This window comes from Dermochelys coriacea, chromosome 28 (assembly GCF_009764565.3).
Source record: "Dermochelys coriacea isolate rDerCor1 chromosome 28, rDerCor1.pri.v4, whole genome shotgun sequence".
NCBI classification, from domain to species: domain Eukaryota; kingdom Metazoa; phylum Chordata; order Testudines; family Dermochelyidae; genus Dermochelys; species Dermochelys coriacea.
Genome location: NC_050095.1, coordinates 3,758,263 through 3,776,653, shown reverse-complemented (window position 1 = coordinate 3,776,653; position 18,391 = coordinate 3,758,263). Strand labels below are relative to the sequence as shown.

General features: G+C 45.6%; 3 protein-coding genes, 1 non-coding gene and 1 pseudogene across 23 annotated transcripts in view; 2 read left to right on the top strand and 3 right to left on the bottom strand.

Annotated features, from left to right (window-relative positions):
* The window catches only part of LOC119849396 (zinc finger protein 883-like), a 30,226-nt gene extending 24,476 nt beyond the window's left edge, over positions 1–5,750 (bottom strand). Inside the window, exon 1 of the mRNA XM_043503869.1 lies at positions 5,727–5,750. The gene's annotated coding sequence lies outside the window, so the exon portion shown is untranslated. The remainder of the gene's footprint in view (positions 1–5,726) is intronic.
* LOC119849371 overlaps positions 1–18,391 on the top strand; it is a 1,398,949-nt pseudogene that overhangs the window by 86,940 nt on the left and 1,293,618 nt on the right.
* LOC119849376 (zinc finger protein 420-like) overlaps positions 1–18,391 on the bottom strand; it is a 3,142,523-nt gene that overhangs the window by 2,035,751 nt on the left and 1,088,381 nt on the right. The gene's annotated exons all lie outside the window — the stretch shown is intronic.
* Positions 37–18,034, top strand: LOC119849381 (zinc finger protein 883-like). 20 transcript variants are annotated; one of them, XM_043503804.1, is made up of 6 exons: positions 37–516; positions 723–2,766; positions 7,219–7,330; positions 8,009–8,135; positions 14,227–14,343; positions 15,671–18,034. In XM_043503804.1, exons 3-6 carry the CDS (start codon positions 7,250–7,252, stop codon positions 17,128–17,130), a joined length of 1,785 nt encoding a protein of 594 aa, XP_043359739.1. In that variant the 5' UTR covers positions 37–516; positions 723–2,766; positions 7,219–7,249; the 3' UTR covers positions 17,131–18,034. The 20 variants fall into 20 exon arrangements, with proteins under 20 accessions (XP_043359739.1, XP_043359744.1, XP_043359748.1 ...); XM_043503809.1 differs by lacking the exons at positions 37–516; positions 723–2,766 and having other exon boundaries at positions 6,566–7,405; positions 15,671–16,445; positions 16,614–16,660; positions 16,745–17,267; XM_043503813.1 differs by lacking the exons at positions 37–516; positions 723–2,766 and having other exon boundaries at positions 6,567–7,405; positions 15,671–16,529; positions 16,782–16,828; positions 16,913–17,267.
* On the bottom strand, positions 9,231–9,302 carry TRNAA-UGC. Its single transcript has one exon. It is a non-coding gene; the product is annotated as a tRNA-Ala (tRNA).

Below are 18,391 nucleotides of genomic sequence, written 5' to 3'. Positions count from 1 at the left end.
ATCCGATGAAGTGAGCTGTAGCTCACGAAAGCTTATGCTCTAATAAATTTGTTAGTATCTAAGGTGCCACAAGTCCTCCTTTTCTTTTTACGTAACAGAAAATCACTTCAGATCTGGGTGCTTGTCTCTCATTATCAAATATTCCTTTTTAGACCTATTTCTTCCCCAATTCTCCAAGATAGATCTAAAATATCCTGTGTGCAGTGCTGTAGTGACCATGGTGGTCCCAGTATATTGGAGGCTGCCCCCTTGATTTATATACAGATGTTCCAGGTTATTCTCCATCTCATTCCTTATGAATCTCAACATGTTAGCTTTTTTGCTGGCAGCTGTGCACTGAGTGGAGCTTTTCATTGATCTGTCTACAGCAACATGCAGATCCCTTTCTTGAGTTGTGTAGCCGATAATATGTTCTGCTGACGCCACTAGGTGTAATGCATGTTCATGGGGGTTTCTCCCCTCTTCCTTATTTGTATTTCCTCTCCCTACTAATGTTGGGGTGTCCTGCTCTTATAGGTTTCAGAGCATCAGCCGTGTTTGTCTGTATTTGCAAAAAGAAAAGGAGGACTTGTGGCACCTTAGAGACTAACAAATTTATTTGAGCATAAGCTTTTGTGAGCTGCATCCGATGAAGTGAGCTACAGCTCATGAAAGCTTATGCTCAAATACATTTGTTAGTCTCTAAGGTGCCACAAGTACTCCTTTTCTTTCGGCTCCAATAGGTTCATGTATTAATGATCTTGGGGTCAAATGTGTCAATTTGTTGCCATGGCACTCCTATTGTCAGACATCTGTGAATGTTCTATCGAAAAGCCGGTGTTAGCTCATGTTTCTCTGGTTGGCTGATGTCTTTATGGATGAAATACCCCCTTAGACACTCTGTTTCCAGTTCTCCAAACCTTAGGGGTGACTGTTAGGCCATTTATCTGCGCCAGAATTCATAGGCTTCAAGCCTTATGCTAACTGTTCAAGCCAGTATCGTACAGGATACAGGCCTGTAGGTTCCTGGCATTACTGCTGCACAAAATAAATGCTAAAGCTGGATATATGGGCTACATTTGATCGTTAATTTACCCCACGGTGTATAAGTAGCTAAGAATTTTTCTCTCCAGTGTGCATTGCTTTGCGTTTAGAAAGACAAGGTGGGTGAGATAATATCTTTTATTGGACCCACTTTAGTTGGTGAGAGAGACAAATCTCTGAGCTACACGCAGATCTCTTCTTTAGGAGAGTGGCCTAAAAAATTGTCCTCCTTTCTCTCTAGTTACCTATTTCTAATTTAATATTCCCTGAAATTTTTTCCATGTCTCACTAATAATAAAATATTAACGTAAAATATCCTCAGATTTTGACTTTTTCTCCAATTTTTGAATATACTTAGAAAAGTTTTGCAGATGTTTTCCATTTTCTCTCAATTTGTCAAATAATATGAAATTCACTCCCATTTTACCTCCTTACCTACTATTGACGATCGATATAAAATCCCTCACATTTTTCCACTTTCCTTTCTAGTTTGTGAAAATCGATCAAAAATTCTTCAGATTTCCATCCTTTTCTCTTTAATGACTTAACATAGATGTCAGCTGTCAGATTTTGTCTTTTTCCATGCAATTATCAAAAGTCTGTTTTAAAAAAAAAAAAAGTCTTTCATTTGGAGATGTTCCCGTGTTTATTTGCAGCAAGTTCTCCTGTTTTGGAGGAAATTTGTTGCCTTAGTCATTCTCCATCCTGCTGGTTGCAGGGAGTTAGAGTCCATTTTCTCCTCTCATTTGAGATTCATTTCTTTCCCTCTTTATCTTCATTAAAATGTTTGCTGATGAAAGTGACTTGCCCCATATTTAATACACATCAGAGCCAAAGGCCTCCCACTTTTTCGGGGAAAGGTGTCTCCCAGCTGCTCACAGAACAGTTGGCTGGACCCTTTTCTTTTCCTTGGGGGGCACAGGATGAGGGCTCAGTCTGTGCCTGGCTCCTTGCTGCCCAGGCTGTACCCAGAGTGGCTGAGAATCTCCATGCTACTCTCTTAGCCCCTCACTATGTTCACCAGCAGTATCCCAAACCCCCATGACGAATGGTCTCCATGAGGGGTGGTTTCGTCCAGTGCTGAGATGTAGTCGTCTCTGGAGTGACTATTGGCCATTATCTGCCAGTCACCGGGCATGGAAATTTCTTTAAAAATGTGGCTCCTCCATGCCATGCATTCTCCTGTGAAAGAAGCATCTCCCAGGGCTCCCCACACCTCTGTGTATGGGTGGCAGGGGCTGCTGATAACTTTCTATCCATTTGTCAATTACTGATATGAAATCACAACAGGCTTTGCTTCTCTCACCGTTTTCAAAACTGGAGGAATTTCAGGTTTTGGAGGGAAAACTGTTGCTGTGAATCCTTCTCAGAAGAAGAGAAGAGGAGGAAAGGACTCTGTCCTCCTCCCTCCTGAGCCATGTTTCTGGTTTCACTCAGACCAGTGTTAATCGAGAGACACTTCAAGGAAGAACATGAAGTGACTCCAGATTAATGGGGGCAAATAAAATCAGGATATGTCCCTGTGGGGAGGGGGTTTGTTGTTGCTAAAGGGGGGTGGAAGCCCTCAGTCTCTGTCTGACTGTGTCTCTCTCTTCTCGGGATATTAGGGTTGAGCTTCCTGGGTGAGATGCTGCGGCCTGTATTGTGAACTGGGAGCCCAGTCTGAGCAGCTGCTGCTGTTCCCCTGGTGGGGTCTGGGCTTGGGAGTGAGTTGGAGTGAAGCTTCCTTTGTGCCCAGGCAAGGTGAGGACTTTCTCCAGCTGTATTTAGCTTCTTGGGCCAGCCCTAGGCTCTGCCCACACCAGCATCTGAGCCAGATACTCCAGGTGATTGATAGAGAGCTCAGGGAACATGCTGAGGATGGGTATGAAAGTGACTCTGCACAAATAGCCCCTCCTTACCCCACATCTCTCCCCTTAGCAATTGCAGGTTTCAGAGTAGCAGCCGTGTTAGTCCGTATTCGCAAAAAGAAAAGGAGGACTTGTGGCACCTTAGAGACTAACAAATTTATTAGAGCATAAGCTTTCGTGAGCTACAGCTCACTTCATCGGATGCATTTGGTGGAAAAAACAGAGGGGAGATTGATATACACACACAGAGAACATGAAACAATGGGTTTATCATCACTCTCCTTACAGTGTGTATGATAAACCCATTGTTTCATGTTCTCTGTGTGTGTGTGTGTGTGTGTGTATATCAATCTCCCCTCTGTATTTTCCACCAAATGCATCCGATGAAGTGAGCTGTAGCTCACGAAAGCGTATGCTCAAATAAATTTGTTAGTCTCTAAGGTGCCACAAGTACTCCTTTAGCAATTGCAGGAGCCAATCCAGCCATAGGAGAGTGAACACCCAGGAATGGCTGGCTGTCTGCCAGAGGGGGAGGGCCAGGAGATGGGAAACGCAAGGAGAAAAGGGAGAGAGAGAGATAATTGGGGAGAGAGATTCCCAGATCTCTATCCTGCCCCCACACACTTAACTGCATCATCCCTGGGCAGATTCCCTTACCAGTGAACAAGGTGAGGTGCAGGGAGAGGAAAAGCCGATTCCTGACTCTCCCTGTGCCCCCGGCTGTGGGAGTGTGCTGCCTTGGGGACAATGTCAAGGGAAATCTCCCAAAGTCACTCCTTTTGTTCTGCTCTTGTCTTGTATTTGGTTTCCAGACTTTGTTACTGGGAGGGTTTCAAAATGTCTTGGTTTATGCTAGTGGGGTGGGCCGGGTCAGTGGTGTAATAAAATGATCAAACATTTCCTCAGAATAGAATCATAGAACTGTAGGGCTGGAACGAACCATGAGAGGTCATCTAGTCCAGCCCCCCAACACTGAGGTGTTTGTCCAACTGGTCCTTAACAACCTCCAATGATGATGAACCAAAACCTCCCTTGGTAACCTATTCCAGTACAGAATTAGCCTTTGTTACAACTGAGTCACATGGCTGGCTCAGATTCAATTTGTGATCCACTATAACCCTCAGATCCTTTTGAGTAGTACTGTGTCCCCAATCTTTTCTTAGATTCTTGAACATGGGTATAAAATGTTTGCAACTGTTGCCAGTTTCCCCTCTATTCATTTATCAAATATTCATGTGAAATACACACAGATTTTACCTCGTATCAACAACTGATATAAAATGCCTCTGATTTTCCACTTTCCTCTCTCTGATTTGCAAAATGGATCCAAAATCCCTCCGATTTGCACTTTTTCATTTCTGAACATTGATCTCAACTCAGGTTTTGCCTCTTTCTATGTTGTTATCAAGTGTCAATTAAAAATCCTGTCAGGTTTGAGGCTGTTCCCCATATTTCTAAATCCCAGCAACTTCTCCTTCCTCGGAGGGAACATGTGGCCCTGAGTCATTCTCCATCCTGGATGTTGCAGGGGGTTAAAATTGCCCAGTGATCATCTTTCTCCGCTCCTTTGAGAAACATTTTTTCCCTTCTTTATCTCTGTTAAAAGGTTTGCCAATGAAAGAGACCAGCCACATATTTAATACACATCAAAGCCAGAGGCCTTCCCCTGTCTGGGGGGATCAGTGGTTCCCTGCTGGTAGCGGGAGAGTTGGTTGGACCCTTTTCTTTTCTCCAACTAGCACAGGATGAGGAGGTCAATCTGGGTGCGGCGTGGGTCTAGAAGTATCCCACACAGCATGACAAATGGTCTCTGTAAGAGGCTGCTTCCACCATGTTAAGGGGTGTATGCATGGTGGCCATTATTTGCTAGTGACAGGGCATGGAAATTTCTTACCTATTTTGCAAAAAGAAAAGGAGTATTTAGAGACTAAGGTGCCACAAGTACTCCTTTTCTTTTTGTGGATACAGACGGCTGCTACTCTGTTACCTATTTTGGCCCTCCATGCCTTCCACTCTCCTGTTAAAGAAGCATCCCCAAGGGCTCCCTCTGCCTGTGTGACTGGCCAGCAGGGGGTGGTGATAACTTCCTTATCTCTTAACTTATCAGACACTGTTCCTGGGGGGGCGGGGGGCATGTCTGTGTGGGGAGATTGCAGCTGGAGCTGAAGGGTCATTGTGGTAGGGGGAGGCCTCTGGGTGATTGGGCAGGGGGTACCCTAGTCAGGTTGGTGGGTTCTGGAGGATTGGGTTTCTGGGGTGTGGTTCTGATGTGCCCAGCCCTGAGGCTATGGGTCCTGGAGGTGAGTGTCGCTGGGGGCCTGTTGGCTGCAGAACAGTGGGGGTGGGGGCCTCTTTGGGTGGCTGGGCAGGGGGTTAGAGGGTGCCTGGTGCTGTGCCAGGGGCTCTGTCTGGGCCTCCCCCGCTGGCTCCTGGGTTCATTGTCATGCCCAGTGCACAGAGCTGGGGCGGGGGGGGGGAGCTCCGGCACTAGGTCGGGGGATGCCAGGCAGACAGAGTGTGGGGTCCTGCTGTAAAGCATCAGGGGTCTCTGGCAAACGGCATGGCAGATTCTGCTGAAGGGCAGTGGGGGACTGAATTCCCAGTGAGGGGGGGTGGGTCCCTGGCTGCTGGGGACTCTTGGTGGACGGAACCCTTTGGGATTCTCAGGCTAGCAGTGAAGGTCTGGTGGGGGTTCCCTGGCTGGTGGGGCTCTGAGAAGCATCTGGGGTCCCTGGCCAGGGACTATGGGGGCTGGGTCCCAGAGAATACCTGGTGGGACCCTGGCTGGGGGGGTCTGGGCTTTGGGTACTGGGGGGTGTCTGGGGGACCCTGGCTGGGGGGGCTGCTACTAACCATGCTCAGTCTCCTTGATCAGCTTGTGTCAGAATCCTGGCTCCAAGCACTGCCTGTCATTGGTCAGCTAGGCCCAGTCACTATGATAACTTTCTGTCCACTTATCAAACACAGATTTTGCTTTTCTCCTCTCTTGAAAAATGCAGGAACTTCCGGTTCCATTGGGAAAATTCATGCCCCCAGTTCTTGCCATAGATCTGAGGGGTGAGGGACGTAGAAAGGGGGTTAGCATTGCCACGCAATGGTCTCATCCACAGCGTTCTGGACTCATTCTTTCTGAAATCTGGTTTCATTAAGACCATTGTTAAACCAGAAAGAAAAGGAGTACTTGTAGCACCTTAGAGACTAACAAATTTATTTGAGCATAAGCTTTCGTGAGCTACAGCTCACTTCATCGGATGCATTCAGTGGAAAATACAGTGGGGAGATTTATATACACAGAGAACATGAAACAATGGGTGTTACAGTCCTTACAGTCACTGCATGAAAAGACAAGGAGTGACTCCAGATGGACGGTGGGGCAAATGAGATTAGCAATCCTCCCTGTGAGGAGGGGCTCTCATTAGCTGCTCTCCCCAGAGAGCTAAAGGAGGGAAGGCTGCTCAAACATTCTGTCCCTCTCTGCTCAGGATATTGGGGTTCAGCTTCCTGGGTCACACATTGCAGCCTCCATTGTGATCTGGGAGACCCAGTGGGGGTTCTGTGCTGGGAAGTGACCTTAATTAATTAAACCTGCTTCTCTGCCCGGCCCAGGTGATGACTTTCTCCAGCTGGTACTATCCCTATAGGCCCTGTTAATACTAAATTCTGAGCCAAAGTCTCCAGGTAACTAAAAGAAACCAAGGGAAAATGTTGGCGTCTGGCATTAAAATGACTACACAAACAGCGTCGTCGTCCCTGCCCCCCCCATTTCTCCTCCCATTAGCAATTGCAGGGGCAAATCCAGCCATGGGGAGCAAACAACCCAGGAATGTGACTTTCCTACCAGGTGGGCAGGGAAAGGGGACGGGGAAAAGGAGATAGAAGGAGAAAGAGAGACTGAAAAGGGCTGAGGGTGAGAAGAGTTTTGAGAGAGATTTCCAGATATTTAATCTGTCCAGACAGATGTATTACTGCACCCTGGGTAGAGTCACTTTCCTGTGGACAAGATGAGGATCAGACAGGGGAAAGCCCAGTTCCTGACTCCATGTCTCTCTTGCTGGGGTGTGGCTGCCATGAGGTCCGTGTCAGACGGAATCATCGAAAGTGACTCCTTTGGTTCTCCTTTTTTTTGAGCATTTTGTTCAAAGACTTTGTCACGGGATGTGATGAGGGAAAAGAGAGGTTAAAAATGTATCCTTGGGCTTAGCCTGGCAGGAGGGGCCAGTCTACACTGTAATAAAGAGATCAAGTATTTTCTCAGCATGGCAGAATCTAGGATCTCTGTCTGCAGGGAAAGGGCCTGCGGGAAGCATGATGTGAAATTAACTAAAGCCTGTTCTGAAACCTCCAGAATTGCCCTTCTCACCCGGCCAGGCTGCAGAATGACGTCCATGTTTCGCTCCCGTTCATTCCATCCTCCCATGGGACAGGGGAGAGAAATGGCTGCAGAGGAGCCAATTCATGTAGGAATTATTGGGGGGTTCCTGGTGGGTTCCTGCAGGAGGGAGAGGGGCAGCAAATACATCGGAGATGGGAAGGTTTGCACCGTCAAGGTTGAAGCGGGGCAGGAAATTCACAAGGTGGAGAAAGAGAGGAGAACAGGGAGATGGCAAACCTGCTGGGAATTGTTTAATAAGTGGCCTAGATTCTAGGAACAGACCCATGAGGTTCAGAGGTGGAAATGCCCTAATTTGTGAAACAGAAAATAACCCACCTACATGGAGCCGGGAAAACTGACCAGACTGATAGTGCTAGAGCCTGACCCGACTAACCAGCAGCTGCTGTGAGAGATAAAGGGGGCTCCCACCAGTCAGGTTTGGGGAGATTCCCCTCCCTTCATATCCAGCTCCTCACAATGAGGAGGGTCTTGGGCTTCCTACCAAGGAGCTCCCCCTGGACCCTCCTAGGGGCTCCATCTCCTGTATCAGTCTGTAGCTAGTAGGTGTGTGATGGATCTGCTAGGAGAGAGGAGGGGCTCTCTCTTTCTCCTCTCACCCTGGTGTTTCCTGGATGCTCTGAGCGGGGTGGGGGTGGGACTGTGAGCTTCCCAGGGCTTCCATTTGATTGGCTCTTCTCCCCCACTAATAGTGGGGCTGTGAGTAGGGCAGTAGGTACTGAGTGTGGGACTCTTGCTCTTTCAGGGGCCGGTGACCTTCGAGGAGGTGACTGTGTATTTCACCAGGGAAGAGTGGGCTCTGCTGGATCCCGCTCAGAGAGCCCTCTGCAGAGACGTCATGCAGGAGAACTATGAGAATGTGACCTCGCTGGGTAAGGATTCCTGTCTCCTCTGTTCTTGGAAGGGGAACTGAAGAGATGAGGTTCACGCCACCCCCACAATGCCACCTCTGCTCTGCCCTGTTTCAGCATCACCCCAATATGCCAGTGACACACACACAACCAGAGACCTTCCCCTGCTGCAGAACACTTTGGGAGCAGAGCACAGGAGCAGTATCGCACGGTGTCAAATATCTCTTCTTTACACAAGTAAAACTGGGGGTTAGGTCAAGCATAACCAACAGAAGCTTCCTACCCGTGGCCTTCTCTCAAACCCTGAGCCCACTCCATCCAAACCAGACTGTGCTTGGGGGTGTAACAAGCAGGCTGCTGGACTCAGAGCTGCTGGTCCAGGGTTACTTATCACACAGAGACTCCTTGCATCCTTGAATGCTGGCGGGGGGTATCCAGACAGGAGAGCTCCAGCAGCAGAACCTTGAATATCACCCGGGATTACAGATGACACAACTCCTCATTGATCTGGACTGTACCCTAGCATGTGAAAATGACTTAGGTTGGTAACGAAGCTTCTTGAGACCTGGAGAGTCTTGCTCCCCCATCACCATTTGTAATAGAAACAATCTCTCTTCTCTGCAGGCATCTTGGATTTTTGAGTCCCCCATTGCCAAAGTCACATGACCCTGATTCTTATTTTTCACATTCTGCTTTTCCAGACTAATTAGAGTCTGTTGCTCATGAATTATAGCTTATAATTTTCCAGTGTTCATAGAATCATAGAATATCAGGATTGGAAGAGACCTCAGGAGGTCATCTCCTCCAACCCCCTGCTCAAAGCAGGACCAACCCCAACTAAATCATCCCAGCCAGGGCTTTGTCAAGCGTGACCTTAAAAACCTCTAAGGAAGGAGATTCCACCACCTCCCTTGGTAACCCATTCCAGTGCTTCACCACCCTCCTAGTGAAAAAGCTTTTCCTAATATCCAACCTAGACCTCTCCCACTTCAACTTGAGACCATTACTCCTTGTTCTATCATCTACTACCACTGAGAACAATCTAGATCCATCCTCTTTGGAACCCCCTTTCAGGTAGTTGAAAGCAGCTATCAAATCCCCCCTCAAAAGCAAACTTAGAGATGCTGGGGATTGAACCCAGGCCCTCATACATGCAAAGCATGTGCTCTATCACTGAGCTACATCCTCAAACTAGATGTAGCAAAGGACAAACATCTACTTGTCCTTGTTGAACCTCCTCAGATTTCTTTTGGCCCAATCCTCTAATTTGTCTAGGTCCCTCTGTATCCTATCCCTAACCTACAGAGTATCTACCACTCCTCCCAGTTTAGTGTCATCTGCAAACTTGCTGAGGGTGCAATCCATGGAATCCTCCATTTCATTAATGAAGGTATTGAACAAAACCGACCCCAGGACCGACCTTTTCGGGCACTCCGCTTGATACCGGCAGCCAACCAGACATGGAGCCATTGATCACTACCCGTTGAGCCCGATGTTCTAGCCAGCTTTCTATCCACCTTATAGTCCATTCATCCAGACCGTACTTCTTTAACTTGCTGGCAAGAATACTGTGGGAGACTGTATCAAAAGCTTTGCTAAAGTCAAGGAATAACTTATCCACTGCTTTCCCCTCATCCACAGAGCCAGTTATCTCATCATAGAAGGCAATTAGGTTAGTCAGGCATGTCTTGCCCTTGGTGAATCCATGCTGACTGTTCCTGATCACTTTTTTGTCCTTGAAGTGTTTCAAAATTGGTTCCATGGTTTTTTCAGGGACTGAGGTGATGCTGACTGGCCTGTAGATCCCCAGATCCTCCTCCTCCTTCCCTTTTTAAAAGATGGGCACTACATTTGCCTTTTTCCAGTTGTCCGGGACCTCCCCCGATCACCATGAGTTTTCAAAGAGAATGGCCAATGGCTCTGCAATCTCATCTGCCAACTCCTTTAGCACACTTGGATGCAGTGCATCCGGCCGCATGGACTTATGCTCGTCCAGCTTTTCTAAATAGTCCTTCATCACTTCTTTCTCCACAGAGAGCTGGTCACCTCCTCCCCATACTGTGCTGCCCAGTGCAGTAGTCTGGGAGCTGGCTTTGTTCGTGAAGACAGAGGCAAAAAAAGCATTGAGTACATTAGCTTTTTCCACATCCTCTGTCACTAGGGTGCCTTCCACATTCAGTAAGGGTCCCACACATTCCTTGACCACCTTCTTGTTGCTAACATACATGTAGAAACCCTTCCTGTTACTCTTAACATCCCTTTCTAGCTGCAATTCCAGGTGTGATTTGGCCTTCCTGATTTCACTCCTGCATGCCTGAGCAATATTTTTATATGCCTCCTTGGTCATTTGTCCAAGCTTCCATTTCTTGTAAGCTTCTTTTTTGTGTTTAAGATCAGCAAGGATTTCACTGTTAAACCAAGCTGGTCTCCTACCATACTTATTATTCTTTCTACACATCGGGATGGTTTGTTCCTGTAACCTCGATAAGGCTGCTTTAAAATATAGCCAGCTCTCCTGGACTCCTTTCCCCCTCATGTTATTCTCCCAGGGGATCCTGCCCATCAGTTCCCTGAGGGAGTCAAAGTCTGCTTTTCTGAAGTCCAGGGTCTGTATTCTGCTGCTCTCCTTTCTTCCTTTTGTCGGGATCCTGAACTCGACCATCTCATGGTCACTGCCTCCCAGGTTCCCATCCACTTTTGCTTCCCCTACGAATTCTTCCCTGTTTGTGAGCAGGGTTCTCCACACCCAGGGATTTTCCTACTCCTTCCTATTACACTGGACTCACTAGATTCCCTAGTACATAAGAACGGCCATATGGGTCAGACCAAAGGTCAATCTAGCCGAGTATCCTGTCTTCTGACAGTGACCAATGACAGGTGCCCCAGAGGTAAAGAACAGAACAGGTCATCATCAAGTGATCCATCTCCTGTCACCCGTTCCCAGCTTATGGAAAACAGAATTTAGGGACACCATCCCTGCCCATCCTGGATAATAGCTTTTGATGTACCTATCCTCCAAGAATTTATCGTGATCTGGTTTTGAACCCTGTTATAGTCTTGGCCTTCACAACGTCCTTTGGCAAAGAGTTCCACGGGTTGACTATGCGTTGTGTGAAGAAATACTTCCTTTTGTTTGTTTTATATCTGTTGCCTATGAAGTTCATTGTGTGATTCTAGTCCTTGTGTTATGAGAGGGAGTAAATAACACTTCCTTCTTTACTTTCTCCACACCCGTCATGATTTCATAGACCTCTCTCATATCCCCCCCTTCATCTCTTTTCCAAGCTGAAAAGTCCCTGTCTTTTTCATCTCTCCTCATACAGAAGCTGTTTCAAATCCCGAGTTGGTTTCTCCTCCCCCTGCCCTTTTCTGAACCTTTTTCCAATTCCAATATATCTTTTTTGAGATGGGGTGACCACTTCTGCACACAGTGTTCAAGATGTGGGTATACCATGGATTTATATAGAGGCAATATGATATTTTCTGACTTATTCTCTATCCCTTTCTTAATGATTCCCAACATTCTGTTCACTTTTTGACTGTCTCTGCACATTGAGTGGATGTTTTCAGAGAACTATCCACAGTGACGCCAAGATCCCTCTCTTCAGTGGAAACAGCTAATTTAGACCCCTTCATTTTATATGTATAGTTGGGATTATGTTTCCCAATGGGCTGCACTATGTGCTATCCTGACATCTAGCACTGCTGAGATCCTGCATTCAGTAATAGCCTTGCCCTTCCTGTTCCCTTTCTCCACTGAACCCCACCAGCCCATGCTTACTGTCCCCAGCTTCTCTCTCATTGTCTCTGGACCTCTCTGTCAGCAAGAAGCAGAGCCAGGGAGACTTGTCCTCTGTCTGGAGTCTTCGATTTCTGGGACATGGATTTACTTTCTGTGTGTTTTAGGAGACTCTTTGAAATTGAGTGTCTGTGACATTAACCACCGTACAATTTGGACTTTTGAACAGCTGTTTCCCCTCAGTTCTCCAAGCTGGGGTGCCTTTTACACTGCTTTACTGTGAGAACAGCCACTCCTGGGCAGTTAGCACACAGTCTCCAGCATGTAACTCACTCCCAGCTACACAGTATTGAGTGCTGCTAGTCAGCCACTCACAAATTACAGTGCACCACAGGAGAACCCCAGAAAATTCTCTGGTCCCAGACTTTCCCCCAGAAATGTGCCTCTTGCACTGTCCAACACACTACTGAACAACGCAAGTGCATATGAAGTCTGTCATTTTATCAGTGGAAAATGACATGCCCCGGCCTTGTTATCCCAAATGGAGTTTCCAACACACTTTAATCCAAACACACTGGTTAGATAAAACCAATAAAACAAGATTGTTAACTAGTGAAAAAGAGATTTTAAGTGACTACAGGTCATGAGGCATAAAAGTCAGAATTGTTTACAAAAGAAATGCAAGATAAAACACAAACTAACATCTAACTTAACAAGGTAAAATGGATTCAAAGCAAACGTTTGTGTCACTATATGCTGAGACAGGCTGACTTTCCTTTCAGCCAGGACTCCCCCTAACCCGTCCCTGCCGCCCAAGTTCAGTTCTCCAGGAGTTGTCATGAGCAGAGGGAAAGGGGGGAGAGAGAATCCCAAACATTTTCCTCCCCTCTTTTTATAATTCAGTCCTTTCCACGAGAAACAACTTCAGTTCTCAGCTGAGTCATGGTGACAGGCTGTCTGTTGTAGATATGAGCTGTAATGGACTGTAAATATCTTCTTCACATCTTCCCCCTGCTGGAGAATGGCTATTTGACCAGCTTTTGCCTTACTGTCTCTGAGGAACTCCTCTTTGGGTATTCCCTAGAATTGTAACTTTTTCAGTAATATCACACAGTAAAACCTCATAACTTTACATACAGTGTTGCTACATGTATTTTAACAGGAGGATAATATTCAGTAGATTATGCGTTTTCAAATGATACCTCACAAGCCAGACTATATACAAAATTGGTCATAATTTTCTAGAAGAGTGAACATAGGGGTACAGATGGACACAGTCTCTGTCTGTGTGTGTTCCCAGCAGATATGTGGGTATTTCAATCCCTCATAAGCATAGCGTTCAACATCTTCAAGGACCTGGGGAGATGGTCCTGGGAATTCACTGGTTTACTAAGTATGACACTGTCTGAAATTGTAACATACTTTATTATTAATACCAATATGATAAATTGCAATGAATCATACTAGATATGCCATGTAAGATATCAGTGAAAATATTATGATTTTCTAAGTGTGATAATTTTCTTTCTATGTTGTATCACCTTTGTATTGTGAGTTATAGATATGTAGGGTAGATCTGTATTTCCAGATTTGTGCGGATTTCTGGGTGACACACCCAGACATATTGGCGTCAACAGTGCCTAGCCTGTTCGATAGTCCATCCAGGGTCATCACCTGTACAATGAATCCATGTAAAGGACTAATGGGATACGTCTATTGAGTCAGCAAGACGTGCAGGGATATGCCTGTGTACTTAGAACTCCAAGGCTTTTCCATGCCATGTGCTGTGAAGCTTGTGTTTGAGACACAGGAAGTATAAGCGACATGGCAAAAGTAATATAAAGGACAGCTAAATCAACTCCATTTTGTCTTCAATCTCTCTTTCTACCTCTGGAGCAACTTTTCTACAAACTAAAGCTTTAAACAAAGGACTAAATGACCCATCCAAGCTGTGGATGTGTTTCAGATGGGCTTAGAAGGCAGCAACTCACCTGTAAGGCTAAGAACCTGATATATAGATTTCTGAATATATATGACTGCTTTCCCATTTAAAAACTCCCTTCTTCTTTGTTTCTTGTATAATAAACCTTTAGTTTAGATGCTAAAGGTTTGGCAGGCAGCATGGTATTTTATGTAAGATCCAAAGCTATACCGACCTGGTAACGTGGCTGAACCTTTGGGATCAGAAGAACACCAGTTTTAGGAGCATCTGCTCTCCCTTTTTCAGCCTCCCCTGACCTTGGCATTTTCAGAGAGGACTGCCCATGGCACACCAGGTCACACTAAGTACTGAAGTTAAATTAATAGAATGTTTGTTTTTTATGACAAAGTCTTATGAAATCAACTGTACTCCTTGGTTTTCTTTCATCTAAGCAGGGTTTCCAGTATCCAAACCTGATGTGATCTCCCAGGTGGAACAAGGGGAAGAGTCATGGGTCCTAGACCTCCAAGGCTCAGAGGAAAGAGAGATCCTGAGAGCTCCCTACACAGGTGAGGAAACGTTAAACGAACTCAAAATCTCTAAGTGCCTGAAGAAAATATCTGGGATGCCCTACAAAGCCCTTGGGCGGTCTCTCAGTTCATTATTGTCCCTAGCAGGGGTCATATTCTCAGGGTAAATATAGCTCGTGGTTTCCTGTAGATCCTAGCGGACACCAGGCAGTAGCTTCCTCCCTTCCCCCTGCAAATTTGGATGGGCTGTGAAGGCCAAATTGATCCTCTCTTCTCTCCTGTTTGTCTTATAACAAGCACACGGCATTTTTTTTCTGGGAAAAAGACAATATGCTGCATTTATTGTAGATATAACAATTCGCATATGCATTCAATCACACCACACACATACACTGTCCTGCCAGTCAATGTTATAGTTACCAGTCCAGAGTCCGGATCAATCTATTGGCCAGCTAGGTTGATCACAGGAGGAGCTGGGTTCTGTTGGTTGTGACGTGATGCTTTGAAGTCTTGGCAGGACGAACCCAAAGTTTCATGGCAAGGCATCCTGTTTATATAGTGATTTTTCCTTCATTGGGACCAATGAGTTTTGCACTGGCATGCTGTAATCAATTATTGTATGACAAATGCTTGTTTTCTTAAATTGTCCTTCTCATCCTTTATCTTGTTCTTTCATCAAGTTCCTCAGGGAGTTATCCCATGCTGGTTTTGGTCACAGCTGTCTTGTCCCCATTGATAGGTGCCTGTCTCATCTTTAGAGTCGTCAATCTGTCCTCCTCTGACATTTCAATAGGGGCATGTTGCTGCCTCCTGGAGCCCTTACGTCTGTCTCCGGTTCCTCCCTCGTACATCTGGTTCAGCGATGGCCTTCACACTTACCTCTTAAAACACACATTCCTCATTCACAGACAAAACAGAATTAATTTACACACAACATTTTGAACAGGAACATCAAATTGCAATGCAAAAGAAAACAATCATGGGATTCTTTTACTTATTTCAAAATGGTAAACCTACAACAAATTGGTGACCCTCAAAGATCAGTTAGTGCCTTGAAATCAGTCCAGACACAGATTCTGGCTGAAGGATCTCTACCCATTGTCCCATTAGGCCGTTCCTTTCTGTTATTCAAAAAGGGTGGCTGGCAGGATATGATCAAATCATACACCGATACATTTAATACATGCTACATTATTATTCTTTATTCTTCCTTCTAAATTATAAAAAATGCAAACATAAAATCCTACTACTACAGTTTGGGGAAGAGTATGGGGAGTCCTGATTTTTATTTGATCTTTCTCCAGCACTTGTTTCGGTTTGGCCTTCCCCTTTCCATCCCTGTTTGAGGTTTCTGTCTCTATCACAGCAGGTAAAGCAATGGTCTGTGAGAAAGAGGAGCAGAATTCTCAGCAGGAAGATGCTGGACAAGTGCATAAATACAGAGAATTATCGCAAAGATTGAAAAGGAATGTGTCCAGGAGTCATGAGCAGGGAAAATCCTCTGAGATTCAGTACCGACCAGAGAGAGAGCAGGGAAACCAGCCAGGGGAGAAAGTGGATAAATGTATTTCCTGTCAGGGAACTCAGAAGGACATCAAGGAAACCACAACCCAGCAGGAAATCCTCTGGGGAAAGCGGAAAAATACATGCACTGAGTGTGGGAAAAACTTATGTGACAACTCAGCCCTTATAAAGCATCAGAGACTACACACAGGTGAGAAACCCTATGAATGCACTGAGTGTGGGAAAAACTTCACTCACAGATCAGCCCTTCTTAATCATCAAAGAATCCACACAGGGGAGAGGCCCTATGAATGCTGTGAGTGTGGAAAATGCTTCACTAAGAGCTCAGCCCTTTCTGAACATCAGAGAATTCACACAGGGGAGAGGCCCTATGAATGCAATGAGTGTGGGAAAAGCTTCACTCACAGATCAGGCGTTTTCCTCCATCAGAGAATCCACACAGGGGAGAGGCCCTATGAATGCAGTGAGTGTGGAAAATGCTTCACTAGCAGCTCAGCCCTTTCTGAACATCAGAGAATCCACACAGGGGAGAGGCCCTATGAATGCAGTGAGTGTGGGAAAAACTTCACTCAGAGATCAGGCCTTTTTCTCCATCAGAGAATCCACACAGGGGAGAAGCCCTATGAATGCTATGAGTGTGGGAAAACCTTCAATCGCAGCTCACACCTTATTAGGCATCAGAGAATCCATACAGGGGAGAGGCCTTATGAATGCAGTGAGTGTGGGGAAAGCTTCACTAACAGCTCAGCCCTTTCTGAACATCAGAGACTGCACACAGGGGAGAGGCCCTATGAATGCAGTGAGTGTGGGAAAAACTTCACTCGCAGATCAGGTCTTCTTCAACATCAGAGAATACATACAGGGGAGAGGCCGTATAAATGCAATGAGTGTGGGAAAAGTTTCACTAGCAAATCAGCCCTTTCTGAACATCAGAGACTCCACACAGGGGAGAGGCCCTATGAATGCAGTGAGTGTGGGAAAAACTTCACTCACAGATCAGGCCTTTCTGAACATCAGAGAATCCACACAGGAGAGAGGCCCTTTGAATGCCGTGAATGTGGAAAATGCTTCACTAACACCTCAGCCCTTTCTAAACATCAGAGAATCCACACAGGAGAGAGGCCCTATGAATGCCATGAGTGTGGGAAAACCTTCATTCGCAGCTCGCACCTTATTAGGCATCAGAGAATCCACATGGAAGAGAGGCCCTATGAATGCAGTGAGTGTGGGGAAAGCTTCACTAACGTCTCAGCCCTTTCTGAACATCAGAGAATCCATACAGGGGAGAAGCCCTATGAATGACATGAGTGTGGGAATACCTTCTCTTGGCTCTAAGCCCATGTTAGCTATCAGAGAATCTGCAAGGGAGATCAATATCATAAAAACCTCTAGGGCTATCCATACTTTTTTTTTTTTCCTTAATACTTTTCCTGATTCCCACATAGTAACTTTTAAAGCTGCTTGAACTGTTTGCAGCCCCATTATCCCTTAGCTTGTCCAGATGAGTGGCCCATTTTTGCCTTTTGCAGTTTTCCCTTTTCTGAGGTGGACCCATTTGTCCTTTCTGTCAGTTCCATTGTCTCATGAGTAATGTGAGTGTGCCCTTCCTATCAGGAGCCAGGGAGCATCACATTTATAGCATTCCTCTTATTGCAAAGTTATTGTTAGTCACCAATGATACAGATTGTATCATTGCCAGTTCTTCTCATGTTGTTCTGGGTTGTGCTTAAGAGCAGTTATATTGGGAATTTTTCAAGTTATATTTAAATGAAGAGCAGCTGGGGCAGGAAAAAGAGTGTCATTTCAGCCTCTGACACTGGAAGGAGATGGGGTGACCAGAGATTCCCTCCTTCCCCATCACTGCAGAACTGTTACCTTTTGTCTGAGCCATGCAGAGTTTATCTTCATCGCATTCTATCCCTCCACTTCTCAAAGTGTCATGTGATGAAGTTTTCTCAGTTGTCTGTGTTTGGAGATGATACTTTGGCTTCTTTAATCCTATATCAGAGTCACTGTGACTGGAGATGAGTGTCAAAGACCTGGAAGGGGAATTCAAAGGGATCCCAAACACAGTGTGATCATTTGGAGTTTAAATCCCAGGTTCCATCTATTGGTAAAGTCACTTCTGGCAAGGTGGTTGTTTTGTCCCCCATTATGGGGATGCTACAATACTAAAAATGTTGTAAATAACATAACTGACTATTGAGACAGTCTGAGTGAAGCTGATTTGAATGGATCAGAGGAGAATGTGATGGGAGAATCTCTTGTCCTGATTCTGAATAATCAGATGTAACCTGCTCTGAAATTTCACTTGACACTTTCATTGTCATGTATTCTGTTTCTCTGTGACATGGCTTTTTATCTTTCCTGAAGACTTCTTCGTCACACAGTTGGATACTAGTTCTGTTTGATAAGATGTAGCTCAGATTTATTGGAGAATTTAAGACAAATGACCATTTGCTAAAGTCATAATTTCTCACTTCAGCTTTTGCTCTTTCCCCATCCCTCCATGATGACATGGAGACAGTTCAAGTGCAGTTCTGTCAACAGGAGAGAACTCTCC